This window comes from Girardinichthys multiradiatus, chromosome 7 (genome assembly GCF_021462225.1).
Source record: "Girardinichthys multiradiatus isolate DD_20200921_A chromosome 7, DD_fGirMul_XY1, whole genome shotgun sequence".
Taxonomy (NCBI): Eukaryota; Metazoa; Chordata; class Actinopteri; order Cyprinodontiformes; family Goodeidae; genus Girardinichthys; species Girardinichthys multiradiatus.
Window position 1 is genome coordinate 13966918 of NC_061800.1, and position 25063 is coordinate 13991980.

Genomic DNA, 25063 nt, shown 5'->3' on the forward strand with positions numbered 1-25063 from the left:
TTAATGGCGCACGCAGTGATTTCTGTTTCTGCCAAAGCAAGTCAAGTGCTCTTTTTTCTCCTCCATTTTGTACATTTTGCTTTCTTTATTTTCTTCCTATATTACAAACAGCACTAAAATGCTATTAATGCACTCAACACTTGTAATAAATAAACATATTGGTATTTGATATTTATATTTTGATAATTTATACTTAATTTTATAAAAAATTATACCCAAAGAAAGTTTTTCATTTTACATGAATAAATCCCATCACTACTACCTACTAAAACATGGCCATCCACATAAACTGAGCTATGTAGGGAACACAGCGAACAGGTGGAATAAGGTGGGTTAACCTTTTCTTGTGTATGCAGAATGCCATGTGACGGATCACTCTGAAAACCATCCCCACAATGAAACATAGTGATGGCAGCATCAGATTTTTTATTTTAAAAAAATGTATTTGTAAAATAAAATCTGAAGAACATGTTACAGTATGTTTCTTTTATCTACTTTCTTTCCTTGCACTTCACAATTACAAATTACTTTGTGTTGGTCTATCACGATCCTGAATAAAATCCATTGGTTTTAATGTGAAATGTGGAAAGGCTTAAGGTGGAAAGGCTTAAGGGGCATGAATTTAAAGGTACAGTGGTGTTACACATACAGTATCCTGCTTGCAGTCCTACCTTAGGAGATGACACCTTGACATGAACAATGATGGGAGCTAATGAGGTCTTGATAAGCTGTGCTGGGTGATTAATGGTGTCTGCATCCAAAACCACGAGCTGTAGAGATCTGGCCAACTCAAAGATCCTTTCTATTTCACTCTGGACCTCAGCTACAAGAAAACAAGAACATATAGTGGGGGAACTATGAACAAGAAGGAAATATGAGACTAAACAAAATACCTTAATCTGCTCAAACACAGACAAGACATGCACATCATTGAGTGAGACAGTTCCTGTAGCTTTACCGAGGCTGGAGCGGGTGTTGGATCTCTCAATGATGGCCCTCTTACTAGGGTTGTTAAGTACTGACCTCTTGGCTAATGAAATATCAGCAGTAACCCTAGTGATAGATATCCTGCAAAAAGACAAAATATGAGTGTCACAGAGAACCCAGTGGCAGCACGGTGATGACCTGATGACAGACAGTGCTTCGATGTTGGTCGCTCACCTCCCATCAAACCTGTGCTTCAGGAAGTCAAACAGGGCTTTCTGCATCATATCTGTCACCTAAAGCCATGAGTCAGAGAGATGGGAGAGGAGAGAAGTGAAAATAATGAAGGTTGACAGAAGAGAAAATAGCCATTATGTTCAGTCCGCCTTACAGATTTCTTCTGTTTTTACTTTTTTGTCACACTAAAATGTCAGATCATCAAACAAACTTTCATATCAATCAGTAAAAACGAATCTGAAACGGTGAGCTTTAAGTTAGTTCACACAAACGAGGAATTTGACTTCAGTTTTACTTTGCTCTCAGTGAAGACATTTTAAACATAAATATATAAAAAGGGCAATAAAAATAATTTCTCGTGAATATGTACATACACAGTGTTTTTAAAAAGAGGAAGAAAGATGTTTAATTGCAAATATGCAAGGTACTGGGAACTTTATATATATATATATATATATATATATATATATATATATATATATATATATATATATATAATCACAGAGCTAGTAGTGTGAGAGTCATACCTGTATTATCTGTTTTGGGGTTAAAGGAGATGGGATCCAAATCTACCTATCCTTTAGGTATGCAGAGATTTAGTGATGCCTGGGGCGTTTTTAGGGTCTCAAAACATTGGGGGCTTCATCCCAAATCCAAAATATTTAGATTTCAATAAGACAATTTATAAGTAATTTAAGGTTAAAATAACAGAGCACATATTGTACCAGTTCTCTGTCTGGCTGGTTTTAGACTGAATATAAATTATTGTGAATCAAACAAAAAAGGTTTGCAATAATTTTACTTTTGATTTTTGTTAGAAGCTGAATGAAGGACAAGGAGAAACAGAGTTTAGGCCTGATGAAAAACCATTTTGCTGAAGCAAATAATGACACATTTTGAGGTATTTAGAAAAGAACTTAATCTGAATTTTTCGCTGACAAAAGTTTTTCTTAAACTCAGAGATGTTTACTTTGGGCCAGATAAATGTGCTTCTTTTGTCATCTACATAAATTACTTTTTTAAACGTTACATTCTTATCAAAGTGTTTCACTCCTGAGGCTCCATTGTCTTTATTCTTATATTTCAAAAAAGGAAAGTGGAATAAAGTTGATTTTCCTAAATCTTAGTCAAATAGTAAAATCCTAAAACACATTTATTTCATTACACCAAGAGCTTTTTATTAAACTTGTTCCATCTTTTATGAACCTGTTCTCTTTTATCGCCATATTTTCTGCACTTCATTCCACTTCTGGAGAAATTTGGCCTGCCAAAAATAATAAAAGAAACATTTTACAACACAGCATGTGAGACATTACTGCAGTTCTTACTATTAAACACTTTGAGAGGAAAGGGTGTTAAGTTGTGGTGTTTAAAATATAGCATAGAGCCTCATCCTGGACCTTATCAGTACTAATATTACAGTTATTAATAACTGTATACATATGGTATGTATGTCTCACCTTCAGTAAAACTGTATCCTTGTTTAATTAGTTTAGTTTATATAATATTTCATGTGTAATTCAGAAAAATTAAATAGTTAACTAATCAATGGTCCACCTATGATTAATTGCTACAATTTATTTATTAATTATACTGCATCTTTAAAGCCAGAGCTGTATGTTTAGAATCAGCTCAGAAGATATGAAAGAGAAGAGGGAGGCTTACGTTTGAACTTTCTACTACGTCTTACTGGAACCAGGAGATATTTTCCTGGTTTATTGAGCAACACTTTTTTCTGTCTACATCTAGAACTAGACTATAAGACTGGCTGCAGCCATGAGATGCAATGTGTTGATCTGAAGGACCTTTTAATGTGTTCAGCAACGTTAGGATTAAATGCTTTTATTTTGAAGTAAAGGACCAGATATTTTCACATTATGATGCAAATCCGGCTAGAAGGTCACAGAGAAGGTTGCTGCTGTTTTCTATCACAGATCATTTCACTTCACCTGTAGCTCAGGTGAAAGTCCCTCATCATAAACCAGAAGATGCTCATTAGAGTGAACCTCCACCTCATGTCTTGCTGGGTGAATCAGTGATTATCTGTAACTCAAAATTAGCCCATTCTGTGTCAGCATTCAAGTTTTACCGCTATCTTCGTCTGGATTATACTGCTTGGCGTCCACCTGTTCCTGAACACACACGCACCAGGCTCCCACTTTCATTTTGGCTCCGCGGTTGCTCTGAAATGAGTCCTGTTTGAGGCGCTCAGTGCAATTTTTCAGGTAATGAAGGAGGCAGGTCGACCTGGAGTAAACTGCTGTTCTGGACTTCTCCAGAATGGAGTCAGTCTCCGGCTGTGTGCGTAGCTATTTTTTTTCTTCTCCTTTTAACTCATTGTCAGGTTAGGTGGAGCGGGACGTGATTATATGGAACACAATTTTATTGTTTTTTAATAAAAATGTGAAGTCCAATACCATTTTGTGGCTGCATCTTTTTAATACTTCTACATTTCTTCTTTTAAGATGTCCGGGGACATTCAGAAAACATCCGGGGCTTCGGCCCCAGAAGCCCAGGTCTAACTACGCGCCTGAATGATGCTATAGGGAGAATTGCATAAAAGTAGGTCCTTTTTGAGTTTTTGAAGACGGGTACACATATAAAAACACCCAGGGTGGCATTATTTTTTACTTTATTGATAATTAATATTCTGCATTAATATAATGAATGTATTATTTATTTTATGATATATTTACTTATTTAAGTTTGTCCCTTTTGGGCCTCCATAAACCAATGCCCTGACCATTATGTTGTAATAAACCATGGGGCAGAGAGCATTTTCTTGAGACACTGTGACTTTAAGAAAATTGACTTAAAAGTTTTCAGATAAAAGGTTACAAAACCGTAGTTTCTTGAATTAATTTGCCAGACAATTACACTTTTTCAGGACGTACATGACTAAGAAACGTGTTAATATTACGAGTATATTTATAATTAGCTCCTTCAGCCATATTTCTATCCGTTTTCCTTATCAGCTGAATTCGGGTGTGCTGAGGTGTGGGCGTTCTAGCATCTAGCAGGGAATGTAAATCTCTGCAGGCATGCATTTTTCAGGCATAACACCTATCATTGAACCCAGCACATCTTTCCAACAGTGATGCAATTTGCATTTATTTGAGTACCTTAGGGTTATAAATCATTTACATCATATATCTACATCAATCCACACAACAACCACAATATGCAAAAACACAAATATGCTAAAGACTTTCATACTAGTAACAGCTCTTCCTCTGGCTCTGCTGTAGCAGCACACTCGGCTGTTTATTTTCTTTCCTGACGGACAACTTCTTATCAAATAAGTAGACACTGATATATATATATATACACTCCAAAGTGTTCTCCAGGACCTCCGATTGACACCACAAAGTCTTGGTCACCGCTGAGCCTGTTTAAACTTTTTTTCAGTTCAAGCACCCTCCAGACCATAATCCAAAACACAAATGCAAACGCAGAAAGGGCAATTGAACCCCTATATGATGAAATCAAGACTGCATGTACCTCTGTCTTCCAACAAGGCAGGGAGATATTGTCATGGACTTGATGGAATTTTAGCTTCTTGGCAAAGGTTATCATCTCTGTGTAGATAATTTCTACACCAGCCCCGACCTGTCAGTAAACCATACCGCCGCTTGTGGAACCATCCGACAGAGCAACACGGAATGTTCTTCCTAAGTCAGCTCAGAAGGGAGACATGAGGTGGCTGCGCAAAGATGGACTGCTCTTTGTGAGCTGGAAGGACACCAAGGAGGTGACTGTATGTAGCACATTTCACAAGGCTTATAGTGGAGACACTGTGCAGAGGAGAATAAAGGAGGGGGGTGAGTTGATCGTCAAGGACATTGGTGTTCCCGATGCTGTGAAGGATTACAATAGGTACGTGGGAAGAGTGGACTTATCAGATGCCCTCATCCAGAACTATTCAGTCAGAGGACAAACGAAGAAATGGTACAAGACTTTTTTTTTATAATTTCATGACATTGCTGTGGTTAATTCTTACATCCTGTTCAAGATTATGGCCACCGGAAGAGGAAAGACTCCGATGACACAGAAGAAGTTGAGGGAAATCCTCATGCAAGAGCTCTTTGATGAGCCTCAAGCTGCTGTTCATACAACTGCTGATTGTACACCTCAAAAACCCAGCTCTTTAAACATCTACTTGCCTGTTTACTATGGTCCAAATGCCACTGACCACAGAAAAGAGTGTGTGTTATGCAAGGAGCAGGGCAAAAAATCAAAGATTCCATTGTACTGTACCAAATGCAATGTTCCTTGTTCATCGTTAGTGTCAGAAATTGTTTTAGAGAGTATCATTTGAAGTTGTAAGGTGTGTAATTTTTATTATGTGCTTGGTTTTTCATAGTTTTCTGAGGTTGTCTTTGCACATTTGTTTACATCATTTTCCATTGACTAATCTTTTGGGACATTTGTTTACATGGCTATTCATTGATTATTAATTTTTTCAATGAACAGTTGGAGACAAAAGTGTCCACACTGCCCACGATACCTTTTGTGCAACAAATGTTCTTCAATAATTTCAGTCTTACTGTGATACAGTTTTATTAAAGATGTTGATTAAAAACTTCTGATGCTTATTTTGGGTTTTCAGAAGGCTTTTCATGGTGTTTTGCACTGTTTTTTAAAGAAAACTTTAGGCGAGGCTCAAAAGATTTATTTGTTTTATTACAAAGATATAGGTAACAGCTGCAATAAGACTTACACTGGAAAAGCATTGTTTAATATCTTACCTTTACACAGATACCAAAGGTTTGCAAAGGTTTAGACCTGAAAATTGTGGAGCTATTGATTTTGTTGTTGTTTGTATTAGGGGTGCACCGATACAATCGATCAGCCTGGATTCCCTTAATTTTGGGAGATCGATGATCAGCTGACACTTATACGTGAAAAAGATCTTTTCCATTTATCTTATCTACTTGTCTAACCTATTGTGCAAGTTTTGTTTCTTTTTAAAATGTGAAAAGTTAAAGACTAAAGGTACTGAAAAGGTCTAAATCGTTTCATTTATATTTGAGAGCACTGCCTTCATGTGTAGTTAAAACAAGTTTGTATTGTTTCACAGGTATTGTTAAATGTTTGTGAATAAAATAGGATTGCAACTTTCAAGCTGTATTGTGACCTTATAACACCTGACAGTGTCATTTGTAAAAATAAAAAAAAATCTGTATCTGTCAAAAATCTGAATCGGTAGGTCAGGCTTTTTAGAGATCGGTAATTGGCCAGAAAACAGCAATCGGTGCCGTTTGAACATTTTCAGGTGGAAATTATTTCTAAAACTCTTAGGGTTTAATAGGCTGAAACTATTCTGCAAACAGCAGGCCAAAATTCCTTCACAATGATGTAAAATTTAAATTGCCAGTTAATGCGAACTCTGGATGGCTGTCATAGCTACCAAGGGTAGGCACATCAGTTATTTGGTTTAGGGGATAATTACTTTTTTACAAAGGGCCGGGTTGATTTGGATAGCTTTTTTTCCCCCCGGAATAAAAGAAGGCATCATTTACTTTCTGTATTTATTCAGGTCATGTTTGGGTGACTGCAATTCATTGGATCATCTAAAATACTTTAGGTGAGATAAAAAAGCAACAACTGATGAAATATTTAAATGCTTTTTCACATCGCTGTAAAGATAAATTGTGCAAAAGATCAATATGCAATCATATCTATAAAAGCTTACAATATTCAGCCTGTTACACATATACTGTTCAAAGACGGATCCTGTTATTCATTCTGATGTAGCATCTACTTAGCCAGATTAATGGCTCGACGCACTACACACTCAACCGAGCTGAAGCCTCCAGTGTGCAAAGGGTATGGAAGAAAGTGATTAGGAGCTGGAATGAATTGTCAACAAGACCTATGAAAAAGTGAGTAACTGGAGCAATAACATCACATCTTTTAATATAAGTGTTACATTTAACACTCACTGTTGCTGAAGGATTTAAGTGTTGTTTAATGTGATTTAGATTAAAAATATAAGCTCAAGAACAGACAGGTGATGAGCAATCAAATTGAATAAGAAACACAGAGAACCTTCCTTGGAGCGACGGAACACAATATTCTTCCAAATGCTAATGCCTGGTTTAGTGCTTAAAGATGGTGGAAGACAGCTTGTCTTCGTGTTCCTTAGGACAAGTGCAATGCAATTAAGGAGGAGGACAGTCAATTAAGTATATAAACATATATTCTTGCACACAAAATAAGGCTGGGTTTATATTGGGACGGACGTTGGGTAGGTTTTACTGAAACATTGGATCAAATATTGTGACCCAGTATGTCGAATTGGTAAAGAGATCAGGAGTCTCATTACTCTTCAAAGATCATTTTGAAAAATATGACCTGATCCAAACTAACCAACCTGCCCCCACAAAAAAACTTGCCAGTTCATGTCTGCCATTGCCATACAAGGGCATGCAAACCCTCAGCAGCAACCTCTCTTCCCTTTTTCCTTCCCTGTTTAATTAAAGATCAAATTCCCAGTGGGCTGGAGAAGAGTGCAGCTGAGTCCCATCATCCACTGCCTGTAAGAACCCCGGCTCTACAGCAACCTGTCACCAGATCCTCTTAAGTTTCACTGTTAGTGCTAGCCCCCTTCTGAGATATTGGAGATATTGAAACTTCAGATTAATCTTACTAATTCGAATCTAACCACATCCATCTACAGATCAGCAGCAGAACCCAGGGAAACCCCTGGGCTTTACAGCAGCTACACTCCTTGAACGCCGAGTTCGCCATTGCTAAATGCTTTTTGGTGGGCAAAGCCATGCAGATTCGTGCTATGCAGGCCAATGCTAACCAACCAATAGGCAGAAGTTGACGCCTGAAGACACAGCCCCTATTTTTTTGCATAATGACGCTGGAATGCATACAGAAATGTAAAAAGCACAGGCATAAATAAATAAAGTAAAAAAAATACCAAGGAAAAACAAAACAGACAGATAATGTTAAAACATACACATAAATAAATACATTTAAAAATAAGTCATTAATAAATAAAGTTGAAAACTGTAATGGATAATAAATAAAAAAGGTACATTTTACAAAGGTGAATAAATACAGAAGCTAATGAAATTAGATATATACATTTATGTCTCAGTGAATAATTTAATTACTGCCTCCATTTATTTATTTACTGTATTATTTGTTTATTTAGTCATATTATTATTTATTTATTGAGCATTTATTTATTTTAAAAGAGATATATACATTTATGTCTCATTGAATTATTTACAGCCTACATTTAGTTATTTACTTCATTTTTTGTGCATTTAATCATATGCTTATTTATTTATTGAGCATTTATTAATTTCTCTAAATATTGTTAATTATGGCAGGATTGGTCCTCCATATTTAAAGGTAGCAGTTTAAAAGAAAAAAAGAGCCAACTCAAAAATTCATATGATCTTTAAAGTTGTCTTCCATTTGTTACCTAACTCTACTTGTTCTGACCACAGAATTATCCCTGAACATGAAGGTAAATGCTTTCTGATGTTTTGCCCAAACATGAACATATCTGCAATACATGAATCAATGCAGGCAAAACTGTTTCTGCCTTTGCTAACTGTTCCTTTTATTTATTCAAATATGCTTCATGGTTGGAAGTATTTTTCAAATGCTTTGAATTGTTTGTGATAGAGCATGGAGTACTTCCAAGCGCAATGACTGAGGTGTAAGTCCAGTACTCCTCTTGTTATAGCTTGTTCGTGATTGTTATATATCCTACGAAAAAACCTGAAGGCAACAGTAGGTCAGCTGTATCATTTTAATAGCAGGATGACGCACTACACAAATGTCCTAGTCATTGTCATATACTCAACCAGCAGAAATAATATATGTAATCACAAATAAAAACTCTGACTGCTGTATACTGCACTTTAGGTCTGAGTCATCCCATAAGAGCAACAAAACCAATAGCAACAGATGGCTGATGTGTGAAAGATTTAGGATTTTTCCCACCCACACACTTCATTTAAAAACCTCCAGCATGGTTCACATTATTCTGTTTCTAATTTCGACCCGTGCTCCACTTTTTCAGACTGATGCGGTTTACCCAGAAGGTTGTTACCAAGGCAACGCCAGAATGGGAGGCAAGGAGCGTGATTCCATGACAACTGACTTCAATGCTCTCGTCACCTTTCCTGGTATGCCTTTCCAACTGATAATAGGTGAGCAGATTTGATTTTAATGTTGTGTTTGTGAAAGTCAGTGCACAAAAGCATCTACAGAGTGAGCACACTGCATGCAATAGCTTAGACAGGAAAACTAGCCAAGAAATATAAGAATTTCAATATATGAAGAAAATCTGTGTGAGAGTTACAAAATAAAGACTGAGACCTACCTCATAACCTTTCAGGGATGGTCCAACCAGGACCACCGGCCTCATAGATGGAACCACATCGTATGGAGGGACATGTTCAGCCTGGAGTGGTGAGAGCACACAGCTACAGTCACATTACATAAGTGTCATCCCAGCTCTCCAACTCACCCTATATCGTATTATTACATTTAAATGTAATTCAGATGAGGATATTTTATATCACTACTTGGCTCTGTTGAAAATAAATTATTTACATTCCCTGCTAGTGGTGGTGGACACCGGCAGTAAGGGACGCTGTCAAGCTGAAGAAGGAGTCCTATCGGCTGTGGTTGGCTTGTGGGACTCCTGAGGCGGCTGACGGGTACCGTGAGACCAAGCGTGCTGCGGCCCGGGCTGTGGCAGAGGCAAATACTCGGGCCTGGGAGGAGTTCTGTGAGGCCATGGAGAAGGACAACTGGTTGGCCTCAAAGCGATTCTGGCAAACCGTCCTGCGCCTCAGGAGGGGGAAGCAGTGCTTCGCCAACACTGTTTAAAGTGGGGGTGGGAGGCTGCTGACCTCGACTGAGGACATTATCGGGCGGTGGAAGGAGTACTTTGAGGATCTCCTCAATCCTGCCATCACGCAATCCCTGGTGGAAACAGAGGCTGGGGACTCGGGGTTGGACTCTTTCATCACCCAGGCTGAAGTCACGGAGGGGGTTAAAAAGCTCCGCGGTGGCAAGGCTTCGGGGGTGGATGAGATCCGCCCTGAGTACCTCAAATCTCTGGATGTTGTGGGGCTGTCATGTCTTCAACATTGTGTGGCGGTCGGGGACAGTGCCTCTGGACTGACAGACTGGGGTGGTGGTCCCCCTTCATAAGAAGGGGGGACCGGAGGGTGTGTTCCAACTACAGGGGGATCACACTCCTCAGCCTCCCTGGTAAGGCCTACGCCAGAGTATTGGAGAGGAGAGTCCGGCCGATAGTCGAACCTCGGCTTCAGGAGGAGCAGTGTGGTTTTTGTCCCGGCCGTGGAACACTGGACCAGCTCTACACCCTCTACAGGGAACTTGAGGGTTCATGGGAGTTTGCCCAACCGGTCCACATGTGTTTTATGGACCTGGAGAAGGCATTCGACTGTGTCCCTCGTGATGCCCTGTGGGGGATGCTCCAAGATTATGGAATCGGGGGCCCTTTATTAGGGGCCATCCGGTCCCTGTACGAGCGGAGCAGGAGTTTGGTCCACATTGCCGGCACTAAGTCGGACCTTTTCCCGGTGCCTGTTGGACTCCGGCAGGGCTGCCCTTTGTCACCGGTCCTGTTCATAACTTTTATGGACAGGATTTCTAGACGCAGCCAAGGGCCGGAGGGGATCTGGTTTGGGGACCAGTGGATTTCGTCTCTTCTTTTTGCAGATGACGTGGTTCTGCTGGCCCCCTCTAGCCAAGACCTACAGCATGCACTGTGGCGGTTCGCAGCCGAGTGTGAAGCGGCTGGGATGAAGATCAGCTCCTCCAAGTCCGAGGCCATGGTACTCAACCGTCAACAACTCAGTGTTTTGATGCTGTTTCTTCATGCTCAACTCAGCAACGTATGAGTGAGGGAGTTAACCCCGAGGAAACTAGTAACTTCGGCCCTGGAGAAAGCGTCTCCCCTGTGTCATCAGACTACGGTCAGGGGACAGAAACAGGAAAGGTTAACAGTACTAACGTTTGATTTAGTGCATCAAACTGTTTCTTTTAAGTGTTTACTGAGTCAGGGAAAAGTTCCCTTTCACGTTTTAACTAACGTTTGATTTCAACTTCAACTTCATAGACTCCAATGCATTCCTAACGTGCGGTTGGCTCTATTCAATAGAATTCTATGTAGAGGAGACCTTACCATGAGAGTGAATTAAGTTATCAGAACGCTGGTTTGTAGTGTATTAATAAAGTTTGACTGACTGACTTATCTGACTGTTTTGTTGACATTCTCTTTAGCACAGCTCCATCTAGTGGATGCATAACGCAACCCCAGTCAAACGTTTGACTGCAGTAGCTTCTATTCTATGCGCCTTATAATCCGGTGCGCCCTATATATGAAACATGTTCTAAAATAGGCCATTCATTGAAGGTGCGCCTTATAGTGCGGAAAATACGGTATGTTACTTTACTTTACTTTACTTTACTTTACTTTACTTTACTTTACTTTACTTTACATTACTTTACTTTACATTACTTTACTTTACTTTACTTTACTCTGATGCTCCTGCTAAGTAAATCAGATGCAAACAATTACCTCCAAAAGCCACATTATTAGGTTGTTAGTCAAGCATTCTGCAAATTAGACTCTATGGAAGAGTGGCAGAAAGAAAGCCATTTTTAAAAGATCATGAGAAATCCTGGTTGCTTTTTGCCAGAAGGCGTACAGAGGAAATGGCAAACAACAAAATGTAAAATGGTCCAAATCTATGTGTGGCAGAAAAATAACACTGTGCATCACTCTGAACACACCATCCTCGCAATGGATCATGGTTCCATTATGCTGTGGGGATATTTTCTTTAGCAGAAACAGGAAGATTGATCAGAGTTGATGTCAAGATGAATGGAGCTAAACAAAGGGCAATCTTTGCAGAACATCTATTTAGGCTGCTATTTAGGTAGGTTTCCCTTCTAGTTAGACATGCGAAGCTGCGATGGAATTATTTACATCAAAGCATATTCATGTGTTAGAATGGCTCAGTCCAAATCCAGACTTACAAATCCAATTCAAACATTCAAGGTTTGAAAATTAAGGTTCCTAGATGCTTTTAATCCAGTCTGAGTTTGAGCCTTTTTATGAAAAAGAATGAGCAAAACATTTAGTTTCTAGTTTTGCCAAACTGGTAGAGCCATAAGACTTGTAGCTGTAAAGGCAGTGGAAGGTGATTCTATGAATGATTGACTCTGTGGGGCTAAATACATTTCCACTGTGCATTTTTCATTTAATATTTATACAAAAACTTTAAAACAATGTATAATTTTTCTCCTTTTTCACAATTATGCCTTCAGCATGTTTGCTTATAAAACAAAATCCAATTAGAACACAGCAAAGTCTGTGGTAATAATATGACAACAACCTTTTTCTAATTCACCATACAGTTGGAAAATGCTTTACAGTTTAATCAGCACAAAACCTGTGAAATAAAATGTTTAAATTATAATATAATGATGTTAAATAAAAGTACAACTCAAGCGATACATGTAAAATGCGTTTCTTAATTACTGAAAGATCTAGACCCCCCCATTCCACAAAGTCAAATGCTTTTTCCAACAGGTGGGGCTAACAGCAGCTCCTCTTGGCAGCACAGGGTTGTAACGTGAAAAGTGACATTTCTCCTGCGTTGTCCAAAAGTAGCCTCTTTTTATAATCAGCTGACTGGTTAAGCAAACAGCCTAGCTTATGATGGTTAACAAGCTCAAACTAGTATGCAGTACACAGCAGTGACAGGACAGAGGAGGACACAAGAACAATAGATGAGGGATAAGAGGAGGAAATACAGAGGAGAGATTTTTCAAAAACATCTCGCAGGATGTTAATGTCAGATATAAGCCTTATTTATATTTTACTGACATTTTAGATTTGTTCCTAGGGAGATATCCAGATTTTGAGTCTCGAAGTATTTTTAACTTAAGTTTGAGGTCAGGGTTTTTTGTAGGCTAGTTATCACATTACTTAGATGTTCAGTTTGACAGATATCTAATTTCTTTTAAAGTCAGGTTGTTCAGTTTTGATTGTTAAAACAAAATATAAAAAAATGGGAATTATTGGCCCACCTCCCACTTATTAATCCCTAGAATAGGCACTGTGACTCTGAGAACATGACTAACTGGGTAAAGGAAATACTGAAAGTTGTCATAGAATTAAATCAACATTTGATTAATAATTGTAACATTCTTTATAAGGCTCTCTTGTGTGTATAAAAGAAATAATAAGGAAAATGAATCACACTTACCACCTTTTGCTTCTGTTTTCCTGAAATTAACAAAGTAAGAAAATGCAATTAAGTGCACTGCATAAAATGCTTCACACTAGTCCTAAAAGAGAAATAGGAATACCATCAAAGCAAAAGAGAGACAATTGAATTCAACATGAAAAAGAATAAACATTTTCCTCTCAAACCTAATAGGTAGAAACCTATGTGACTGACCTGCTGAGTTTGGGTTTGGTTTGAATGTGCCAGACACCATTTCTCCCAGACTGGAGGAGGAATTTGCACTGGATTTGCTGCTGCAGTGATGAAAGTAAACAGCAGAGAAAAAAAAAATCCGAAATTCTGTGTAGCACTTGTTTAAAATGCAATTAGAGTACATTTAAATCACAAAAAGACCTAAACTTAAGATAATGTGACCACTTCATTGACTAGTTTATAAAATTGTGAATTTAAATTAGAATGAAAGACAGGTGAAATGAAAACATTCAGTGTGAAACCTTAATATAAATTCTAATTAATCATTATATGAGTCTACAAACCTGGTTGTTCATTGTTTAAGAGTGGGGGAGTTTATTAAGGATGCTCAAGTAGAGTCACAAAAGCTGCCAAGTCATTTCTCTAGCAGCATCGTCTCAGGATTACTAATCTTCTTGTTGGTTGCAACCCAACAGTCCCATCTGATGGAAAATTCTGCAATGGCTGCAATCCAGGAACACCTCTGAGAGGCTGGACCACACAACACAACTCAGCAGTTATCCAGCTGACTTCCTGCTTATCTGTCAGTTTCACTGGCAGCCTAGTTACTCATCCCTAAAGTGTTTCTGTCCTAAACAGAAACCCAACACCTCCTTCCTTCAAACTCTCCTTATCCCTTGCCATCTGTCTCCTTTACATTATCTGCTACTATTCTTGAGGCCTCCACTCATCCGATGCTCACCTATGGAAGCGTCCTCTCTTTTGCTCCTGCTGAAGCCGGACATTTTCCAGCTTTAGCGGGCTCGGGATGAAGCCGATGTCACAGCCTTCCTTCACCAGGCGACCGATCCACCAGTCATTGTTGTACTTCTGCAAAACAAAACGAAACAAATAAGTGAGAAAACAAACAACGTCCCATTATTAGAATTATATATTAGTTCATAACAAAGATCTTCACAAATAAAAATCAAAGGTGTCATTTTCATAGATGGTATTCTTTTTTTTAAAGATTTTTTTTGGGGCACTAGTGGCCTTTATTTTTCCGTGTTTTTTGATAGTAGGCAGACAGGAAACAGGGGTGGACAGAGAGGGAAAAACATGCGGCAAACGTCACTGGGGCTAGGACCCGAACCCGGGACCGTTGCATCGAGGACCAAAGTCTCAGTACATGGGCCACGCACTTAAACCTCTACACCAACAGCACCACGCCCAGACAATATTCGTTTTGAAACACAAAACGGCAAAAGCTTGTAATGTTTAACACTGTCTAAACATAATAGAGTAACTGCTTAATCCAGGAAAAGCGAATAAAGAGTCCAAATTCCCAATTCTCATGGAAACAAAATATTTGGGCTCAAATTAATGGTAACTGATTCAACCTGTAATGTTCTTCATATCCATGAATTCTGTTAGATTGTTTCATCAATTGCTTACAGCAAACACTCAACAAGAACTTAGAAATTAGTTATATTCCTTGAGGGGGCAAGAAAAAAAACTAAGTTCTTCTGGCCAGAATTTCATTGTTCACAAGAACCCCTGTCAAGCTCTCATAGATCCCTCATACTGCAGCATTTGCACATGTTGGAAGCCATGTAGGAAAAAAGGCTGCCCAGAGATGTATCAAGAACAAGCTGCAAGAAACTCCCATGAAATGAATTACGTCATTTTGTTTTTGCAGTCCTGGGAGAAAGAACTCATTTCTTTGTACGTTAAGACTATGTACAGAATTGGGCTTTATTTTAAGTGATGAAGAAATTTTTCAAACAGAAGGTTTAAGCCTTTGTGAATAAAGCATTATGAAAATTCTGCATAATTAAAGCAATCTGTCTTATAAGTAAAATCTAAGCTCCATGTTGATTAAGCAGGCAAATGGTTCAGCTTAAAAAGCTACGGATTTACAGATCCTTGCTAAAGAAAATTGTTCTCGACCCTCTCCACACCTTGTCATCTAAAAAGTGTAGTGCTTTTTAATAATACAACTGAATTCAGTCGGTTGTAAGTCTTTTGCTGGATCTAAAAGGTTTTTCTTCCAAGATTGCCCAGTATTTAGTTCCATCCAACTTCCCGTTACCTCCAAGCAGCTTCCCTTTCCCTGCTGAAAGGAAGCATCTCCACAGTACAATCCTGACACCACCATGTTTTATTGTGCGAATGGTATGTTCAAAGAAATGTACACTGTTAGCTCTGCCTCAAACAGCCTTTTGTATGTAGGCTAAATAGTTCAGTTTTGGCCTCAAATTAACCAGAGCACCACTGGTTTGTTTTAGCAATGCAATAAGAAGTCATGTTTGGGTTTAATGACTTTCTTTCTTTCCATTGTTCTACAGAGGCCAGATTTGTGGATTGTCCAGCTGCTAGTTATGTCATTGACCTTCCCTTTGCAAGACAGTAGCTTTTTGCAGCTTTTCCAGAGCTACCACTGACCATTTGGCTGCTTCCTCTGATAAAGGCCAATCAATTTAGCAACATCTTGGTAGGTTTTTAATTCTGTTTTCAGATGATGTATTGAACAACAATAGCTTTCTACTTTCCACTCTTTCATAAAAGCCAGATTTGTTCAGTGCACAACTAATAGTTTTCCTATTAACAGATTTCCCTACCTGACCTGGGGATCGATGGAGCTCCTCCTGACTTAGCACGGCTCCATTATCTGCCTTACTAATTGATGCTCTCCTTACCCAGCCCATCAGTTTTAGGTGGGCACTAATGCCTTGGTATTTTTGCAGTTGTACCATACATTTTCCATTTTCAGATGATAAACTGAACAAAGCTCTGTGAGATGTTCAAAGCCTGGGCTGTTATTTTACTGTATAACTTGGCCCTATATTATACTTCCTCAACATTACTAATGAGCTTTCCTCTGTGTTTCTTGATGCCTTTTGCCACTAATATTCTCTAACAAACCTCTGAAGCCTTCACAGAATAGCTGTACTTTTCTCAGACCATTGGCTGCACAGATTGTTTTAGGGGTATCAGATTAAAGGGGGCAAAATGCAAATGCAACCCTACTTTTCTAAATTTATTTGTAAAAAAAAAAACCTGTAAAGCATGTAATATATTTCCTCCCACTTGACAACTGTGGACTACTTTGTGTTAGTATTTTACCTGAAATCCAATTAATATGTATGGAAGTTTGTAGTCGTGATGTCACAAAATGTGAAAATATTCAAGGGGGAACTAAATACATCTGCAAGACACTGTACTTTGGATTTCAGTCACATGAGAAAAATGCATGAGTTCAAATATGCATAGTCTTATTTTTTGACAGTTGTTTCTCACAGTAGCTTTAGTTTTAGTTAAACAATGGTCTTGATCCACAAATATAGAGCCAAAAACATAAACAAACAATCCATCTGACAGTTTTACAGTCTTTAATATAAAAGCGCTGCTTGGTTAAAAACCTTACAGTTAAGAATAAATTCAGTTTATTAGGTGAAGCGTTACCAAATTGCATGTGAAGTGTACCTCTTTGATGTGGAGGAAGTCCTTGGCATCAAAAGAGACAGCTGTGCCGGGCACAGGAACGTCCTCGTCCAGCGCACCACAGTAACTGACATTGGTCCTCACAGCAAATGCCACTGCTTTACTCTGTAGTGTAGATGGAAATCTCATTTACTTATTATTCAAAGTTGTTTTGTTTTTCCATTTCCCAAACAATTTTAAACTAAATTATTTAACTTATGTAATTGAATATGGGTAAGATGAAAACTAATCACAAGATGAAAACTAATCAGAAGTCGCGGAGAGGACATAGATACAGCAAGTATTTTCCCCTTTCTGCAGAGCTGGTTATTTCACCCCCAGTGTGCTCATCCAGCTGTAGCATAACACACACAGCCAGCCTGCCACCCAGAGAGGGGTGAGCACTGATGAGGAGCTGCTATTTCAGGCCATCTGACAATGGTGGCAACGACACAGCAGCAGCACTGATCACAACAGATACGCTGCACATTCCAGGGTCCCCCCCCCCCCCCCCCCCCCCCCCCACACACACACACACCAGCCCTCCATCCCCCCACCCGACGCACACACACACACAGTGTTCTGAATTATCCTCAGTCTCCATCAGCAGATAAGATCGTAGCCCACTCAGCTGCTGCAATCTTATGTTGATGCTTTATGGGTCCAGGCTTTAGAGCGTTTACTCCTGTTTGCCTGTGGGAATGTCCAGGGTCATAATAGGCAAGAGAAACATAAGATCTAAGCTACCAAAACAAAGAGTAATCTTAAATCTGAACATCATTCCTCACCAGCATACCACCAGGATACCACACCAAATATAGCAACTTAATGTAAGATCTTTACCATGAAGATTCTTTTTAATCCATGATTTTATTCTCAAATACAATTTTGATGGTATATTTTTAAGTGATACTTGGTTAGGCCAAGATAACAATTCAGCTCCTCCTAACTTTAACTGTATGAGTGAAATTAGAACACATAGGCAGCAGTGTTTCTGTGTTATTTAATGAAACATCACAATGCAAGAAAATAAAATCTAAAAATCTAAACGTTTTACTGTTCAGTCCAGATCTTTCTGTGTGGAAAATTTTTAACCACCTACAGTCCTTCCACTTCTGTTTACATTATCTAGATAAAAATTAAAATCACAAATATGAAAAAGGCATAAATCAATGTAGATAACATACAGTAGTGTAAAAGGCATTGCAGATAGCTGTTGACTCTTCCAGCATGCACTAGAACCAACACCTAACACAGGACATATTTTGGGTCACCAATTTCCAACATTCTGAGTATTCACCATTCTGATGTTGCTGATCTGCTCATTACTGTGGGCTGCTTTATATAATCATCCCTGCGATCAGTAGCAGAGCAGAGATTATCCCAAGACACTGCATTAATAATAACACTTCTGCTTTAATCACCTAGGTTTTTACCCTGTCACCTCTGCTGATGGTCGTGACAATAGTTCTAGTTCTATACATTATAGATGAAGTTATCAGGGCATGGATGAATGTTAGACAAGCTCAATATAGGGGGAGATGTATGAAGAAGGTCTTCACACTTACAGTACATGTGGAATTAAATAAAGCAGGTCAGTTATATTTCTTTGATACTATCAGTAAAAACAATTATAAAGCTCAGACGTTATTTACTGTTGTTGGGAGGCTGACCGGGTGCCCACAGAGGCAGTAATGCATCTAGTCGATTTTCAACTACTGAATTATGATAAAATTTGATCAGTTCATGAACTATTCATGGCCTAAAATCCATGACTTTGTTGAGATTCATAAAAGGTGTCCTTAGTTGTGTTGCACATGTGATACTGCAAGATAGTAAATAGGATTATTTTTTGAGAGGCCTTCAAAAAAAAGAGTTGACAAAAATCCTTTAAAGAAGCCTAATTTGGATGAGTTGATAATAAGCTTTGTTCCTATGTCTAACCTAATATTTTTGGCAAAGATAACTGAAAAGGCAGTTTTTAAACATATTTATCAATTTTTGCTAAAAAGGCTAACCTTTGCCCTCTCAAGCTGAACCGTGGCCTGCTGTTCCCTCTCTTGCCGACCACCCTCCTTCTCCTCCTCCAGGGACACATCAGAGTCAGACGGTCGGCTTGTGTAGGAATCGGCTGAGCCCTGCAGAACAAGCAGAAAGAGAAATGGAACCAACTTGTTACTGGAAGCAATAAAAGGTAGGTCAGTCAGTCAGTCAGTCATTTTCTACCACTTATTCCATAGTGGGTTGCAGGAAGCTGGTGCCTATCTCCAGCAGTCTATGGGTGAGAGGCAGGGTACACCCTGGACATGTCGCCAGTCCATCACAGGGCAACACAAGCCTTATGCTTTAAAATGTGTGTGCTAATTAAATAAATCAGAGGTTTGTTATCAGTGGGGCACCTTCAGCTGATTCAAAATGCTGCAGCAAGAGTTCTGATGAAAATTAAAAAGAGAGATCATATTTCTCCTATTTTAGCTTCCCTTCATTGGCTCCCTGTTAAATCCAGAATATAATTTAAAATTCTCCTCCTCACATATAAAGCCCTTAATGATCTAGCTCCATCATACATCAGAGATCTGATTGTTCCATATGTTTCTAACAGAGCACTTCGTTCTCAGACTGCAAGTTTACTGGTGGTTCCTAGAGTCTCTAGAAGTAGAATGGGAGGCAGATCCTTTAGTTATCAGGCTCCTCTCCTGTGGAACCAGCTCCCAGTTTTAGTCCGTGAGTCAGACACCCTGTCTACTTTTAAGGCTAGGCTTAAAACTTTCCTTTTTGATAAAGCTTATAGTTAGAGTGGCTTAGGTTATCCTGAGCTATCTCTGTAGTTATGCTGCTATAGGCTTAGACTGCTGGAGGACATAATGACCACTTTCACTCTCTTCGCTACATTCTCACACTACTCTCCAATTTTGCATTATTTGCTGTTATTTTAGCTTTTAACTCTATGTTCTCACTCTGTTTTTTCTCTTTCTAGAAGCTACATCTGGCCTTGCTCTGTGTTAAGCTGTGCCATCTTCCAGGAGGGGACATCGGCCGAGTTGCTGCTTAATACTCACAACAACTTAATGCTCATCTTCTACAAATTATACACTTGGCCCTGTCTTTCAGTGCTTAACCCTTTCTTTCTCCTAGACATAGCTACTGGCTGAGCTTCTACGGTAACCAACTATATGTACTCTCTTTTGTACTCGAACTGGCTCATTCATCTGCTTAGCTATCTTTCTCTCCTAGATGAAGCCACTAAAGGAACTATAACCATTAATGTTTCACTTTTCTTTCCCATAGAAAGTACTCCTGGATCAGTGTTTCTTTGTTCGTTTTGTGTCTCTGCTCTGTTCTCTCAAACCCCTAGTTGGTCGTGGCAGATGGCCGCTCACACTGAGCCTGGTTCTGGTTCTGCTGGAGGTTTCTTGCTGTTAAAAGAGAGTTTTTCCTCTCCACTGTCGCTACATGCATGCTCAGTATGAGGGATTGCTACAAAGTCAACGCCAGTGACTGTCCACTGTCTCTACATGCTCATCCAGGAGGAGTGAATGCTGCAAGTCACTGACTCGATGCAATCTGCTGGGTTTCCTTAGATAGAAAAACTTTTTAATCAATTTGAATAATAAACTGAATCCGGCTGTACTGTTTGACAGTCACGGTTAATTGGAATCCATGTACCTGACTTGAAATCTGTATGATTCAATTGAATTGACTTTGTAAAGTGCCTTGAGAGGACATGTGTTGTGAATTGGCGCTTTATAAATAAAACTGAATGTAATTTAAATCTGAAGCACTGTATCTGGCATGCAACTACTGGCCAATAAATATTTTAGCAGCATTTTCCAAGTTTTTAGAGAAGGTTGAGGCCAATCAAATAATAGAGCACCTATTCTTAAACAATTACTTACAGCCTTTACAATTTGCTTTTTTCTTCCTCAATGTTCTACACAGACCAAAAATTGCCTTCTTTAATGAGCAAATCAAATCCTCACTAGATCTGCAGTTTTTCAAGTTTTAGGTAAGATATTTGACACATTATAAAACACTCAAACATGAATGTTTCTACTATGAGTTTGGAATGGTTTAAATCATATATTCTAAATAGTAAATAAGTGTTGGGAGGTCTTTCATTTTGGAGAACCAATACAGGTGTGCCCCAAGGTTCAGTGGGTGGTCTACTTCTTTTTAATCTACAAAGAAATTGTTGCCATATTCTTCCTAATGCAGCTTTCCAGATGTATGCTGATGCCACAGTTTTTATTGTAACCTGTAAGCACATTGTATCTGTTTCAACACAAATGTCTTTGGAGTCTATTGCAGCATGGTTTGATAAGTCATGTCTCAGCTTACATGTAAACAACCCATGGCAAATAATTCTTCCTGTAGGGCTCTATGTTCAGTTAACATTGATGAATTAATTTAAAATGCCAATGGGCAAATTATCAATCAAGTTTCAGAAGTAAAACAGTTTGGTGTCTTTAATTCTCTAAAATGTTACAAATATGAAAATGGTAAGCAGATTTGCAAAACAAAACTTCCATTCCTTTAGACTAAGCACTAGAGACAACCATTTAATGTTGTATTTACTTCATGCATTCAGTGATTTTGTTTCCCTACTTAAATTACCTCAAGCTTACAAGCAGCACATACAACAATCAAGCCACTGAATGATATATAATTGGGTTGACGAGTAATGAGTATCCAGTGACCATTTTGTCATAAATGTCTTGTTTTTTGTTTTGTTTTATTATTTTTTTGTATATACTAATGAAACCAAGACACTGTTTTGTAAAAATTTGATCTTCTTTTAAACCCTTTGACCTGTAGTGTTTTTCTTGCACAGTTTGGAACCATCTGATGGAAATGTAGTCATTTCTCATAATAATTTTAGTTTGTAATTTCCTTGTAAATTTCTAAAGAAAAAAATTAACGAGGCTCATTTCAATTAGGTCTGCCTGATGCTCCAAATAATATCTCGGTATCTGGTGACTAATTACTGAAGAAGTGCTATAGGTGTTTCCTTTTCTTAGTTTAGTATCAGTTGTGGTGTTTCTTTGCACCCTCAACCCTCATTATCCTTATCCTTTAAGTTAGTGGCTGCTGGTTGAGAAGACCATTAAAAGATATTAACTCAAAAAGAAAGAAAAAGAAACCAGGGAATACAAAACCAACAAAATTATAACCAACTAGCTAAAGAAAAAATGAGCATATACAAGGACAACAGTTGATGCATTACTGAAGGCTGGATTTTCTGAAAGCAGAGAAACCTAAAACACCATCCGCTCATCAACTTTTGCATCATTTGCACTCAGATGGAGGTGAGGGAAGGGCACTGCTAGGGAGAAGCTATTGCAGACTTCCTAATGATGCAGCCGTCACCGGCGATGCAGCATCTAAATAGCTTGCTATCCAGGGCCAACCTTGCGGCACTCCACCAGAGACAGTATAACAATAATCTTTAATATATTTTAGGAACATCCTCATAGCTGCATCTTGCTTTTCCTAACAACAGCACCTACAGTTTACTTGTTTTATTTGCCTCTAATGAAAAATAAACTGCAAGCTTATTCTAAGATTTTTGACCAGTCTGGCTTTCAGGAGAGCTGAGTGTAAACAAGAGTAGTTTAACAACAGTAAGACAAGAGGAGCACCAGCAAAGGAAAGTGTAAGGCAAATAATTGATTTTCCATGCACATTCCACATTTCTGATTATGTAGGCGCATCACATATGATCTTCAGTACAAAACTACAATTAGCTGATATGTCACCCATATTTGTATTGATCCTTGTTCTAGAATTGCGCCACTCAAGGTGGCAGCAGGTTGGAGTAGCTCTTTTACTTTTGATTCTGATTGATTCTTTTTTGGGAACTCTTCCTCTTGTGGTGGATACATTTCATTTTTTTTGGATGACATGTCCTGTCCGGTGTCGGATGCTGTGCAGCTTGGAGGATTTTTCCTAATACTTTTCTACTTTTGGACATTTGTTATGATGCATTGTCATGGCAATGGGTTTGTTTCTTACAATCGGGAGCAGCTGAATAATATCTCAAAAGCTCAAATAATACTTCAACTACAACCCCAAATCCCTGATGAGTTGAAAAGGAGACGCCATGGATGCAGAGCAGGAGCTAAGAGAAGAGAGAGAAGGAGGAAGTTCAAACCATCTCTTCAGTCAATTATGATGGGCAATGTGAGATCGTTGGGAAACAAGTTGGATTAACTCCAAGCCCTACAAAAGACCCAGCCAGAGTACCGGGAATGCATTATAATTGGTTTTACTGAGACAAGGCTGCAGTATCATATCCCCAACTCTAGCGTCTGTCTGCCAGGCTTTTTAACCATACAAGCAGACAGAGATTTAAAGGGGAGCGGCAAATGTAAAGGAGGTGGACTGGCAGTACTTGTGAACAACAGATGGTGTAATCCAGGACATGTTACTGTGAAGTGTCGTCTCTGCAGTCCAGATATTGAACTGTTGGCAGTAAGTTATGTTCCATATTATTTACCCAGAGAGTTCACCAGTGTTATTTTGGCAACAGTATACGATCCACCTTCCGCTGTTGCCGACACTGCATGTGATGCCATCAGCTCAGTTGTTGCTAAGCTACAGACACAAAACCCCAATGCATTTGTGGCAATATCTGGTGATTTTAACCATGCTTCACTCTCTGCTACACTTCCAACGTTTCAACAGTTTGTCAGCTGCTCTACCAGAGAAAGCAAAATATTGGATTTGTTTTATGCAAATGTCAAGGACTCATACATCTCTACAGCAAGACCTCCTCTAGGCAAATCAGATCACAATCTTGTTTTTCTCTGCTCGAAATAAAAGCCCCTTGTTCAGAGACAACCTGTAATAAAGAGGACAGCGAGAAAATGGTCACAAGAAGCTGAAGAAGCCCTGCAAGGTTGTTTTGAGGCTACAGATTGGGACGCACTGTGCCAGCCACATGGAGAGGACATCAATACCATGACTGAGTGTGTAACCGACAATGTAAACTTCTGTATGGATAACATCATCCCCACCAGAACCGTGAGATGCTTCCCCAATAACAAACCCTGGATCACCGGTGACCTGAAGGACCTGCTTAACAAGAAAAAAGAGCCTTCAGAGAGGGAGACAGGGAATTATTGAGGATTATACAGAAGCAACTTAAAGTCAAGATAAGACACAGCAAGGAGGTGTACAAGAGGAAGCTGGAGAGCAAGCTCCAGCAAAACAATATCAGATGTGTGGCCAGGGATGAAGATCACAGGCTTCAAGCAGAAGGATGATCAGACCAATGGAGGTCTGGACAGAGCCAATGAACTGAACACATTCTTCAATAGGTTCAGTTCAGAAACAAGCTCAGCATCCTTCTCTCCTGCTCACAGCCAAACAGACATCCCACCCTCCTTTGACCCACAGAACCCACAGCTGTCCAGTAACACCTCAAATGTTTTATCTTCCACCTCAGCCATAGACCCTTCTGCTTCTACATGTTTACCTTCAACCATATCAAAAGATGCTGATGCTCCCTTTGCCTCCCCCTTCCACCTGTGTGTCTCAAGAAGTCAGGTGAAGAAGCAACTGGAGAGACTGAATCGGAATAAGGCTGCAGGTCCAGATCATGTCAGCCCTAGAGTCCTGAAGGATTGTGCAGAGCAGTTCTGTGGGATTCTGCAGCACCTCTTCAATCTTAGGCGACTGTGGCTCAGTAGGAAGAGTAGTCGTCTTACAATCAGAAGGTTGTGGGTTAAATTCCAGCTTCCTCCTGCCAAATGTCGACGAGTACAAGTTTGAGACACAGAGTTCTGCATTACTTAATTGTCTGTCTGCATGACACAAAATTGAGCAAATTTATTATATTATGTTATGAAAAGCACTTGGCTCTAAGTGCTGTGTTGTGTATTTTAAAGGCTCTGCTTTTATATAGTGAAATTTTGATAAAAATCTCAATTTTACTTTAAAAAAATTGTTCTGTGATAATTTTGTCATATCGGTCCAAA

At 39.0% G+C, this 25063-nt stretch overlaps 1 protein-coding gene across 3 annotated transcripts in view; it reads right to left on the reverse strand.

Annotated features, from left to right (window-relative positions):
• cacnb4a (calcium channel, voltage-dependent, beta 4a subunit) overlaps positions 1–25063 on the reverse strand; it is a 73992-nt gene that overhangs the window by 8077 nt on the left and 40852 nt on the right. For 2 of the 3 annotated variants that reach the window (XM_047370640.1, XM_047370643.1), the window contains 9 exons: positions 19103–19222; positions 17088–17210; positions 14365–14492; positions 13644–13723; positions 13449–13468; positions 9518–9598; positions 1162–1220; positions 959–1068; positions 672–823 (listed from right to left, as the gene is read on the reverse strand). In XM_047370640.1, coding sequence (XP_047226596.1) covers positions 672–823; positions 959–1068; positions 1162–1220; positions 9518–9598; positions 13449–13468; positions 13644–13723; positions 14365–14492; positions 17088–17210; positions 19103–19222 — 873 coding nt within the window. The remainder of the gene's footprint in view (positions 1–671; positions 824–958; positions 1069–1161; positions 1221–9517; positions 9599–13448; positions 13469–13643; positions 13724–14364; positions 14493–17087; positions 17211–19102; positions 19223–25063) is intronic. The other variant, XM_047370642.1, reaches the window with a different exon arrangement.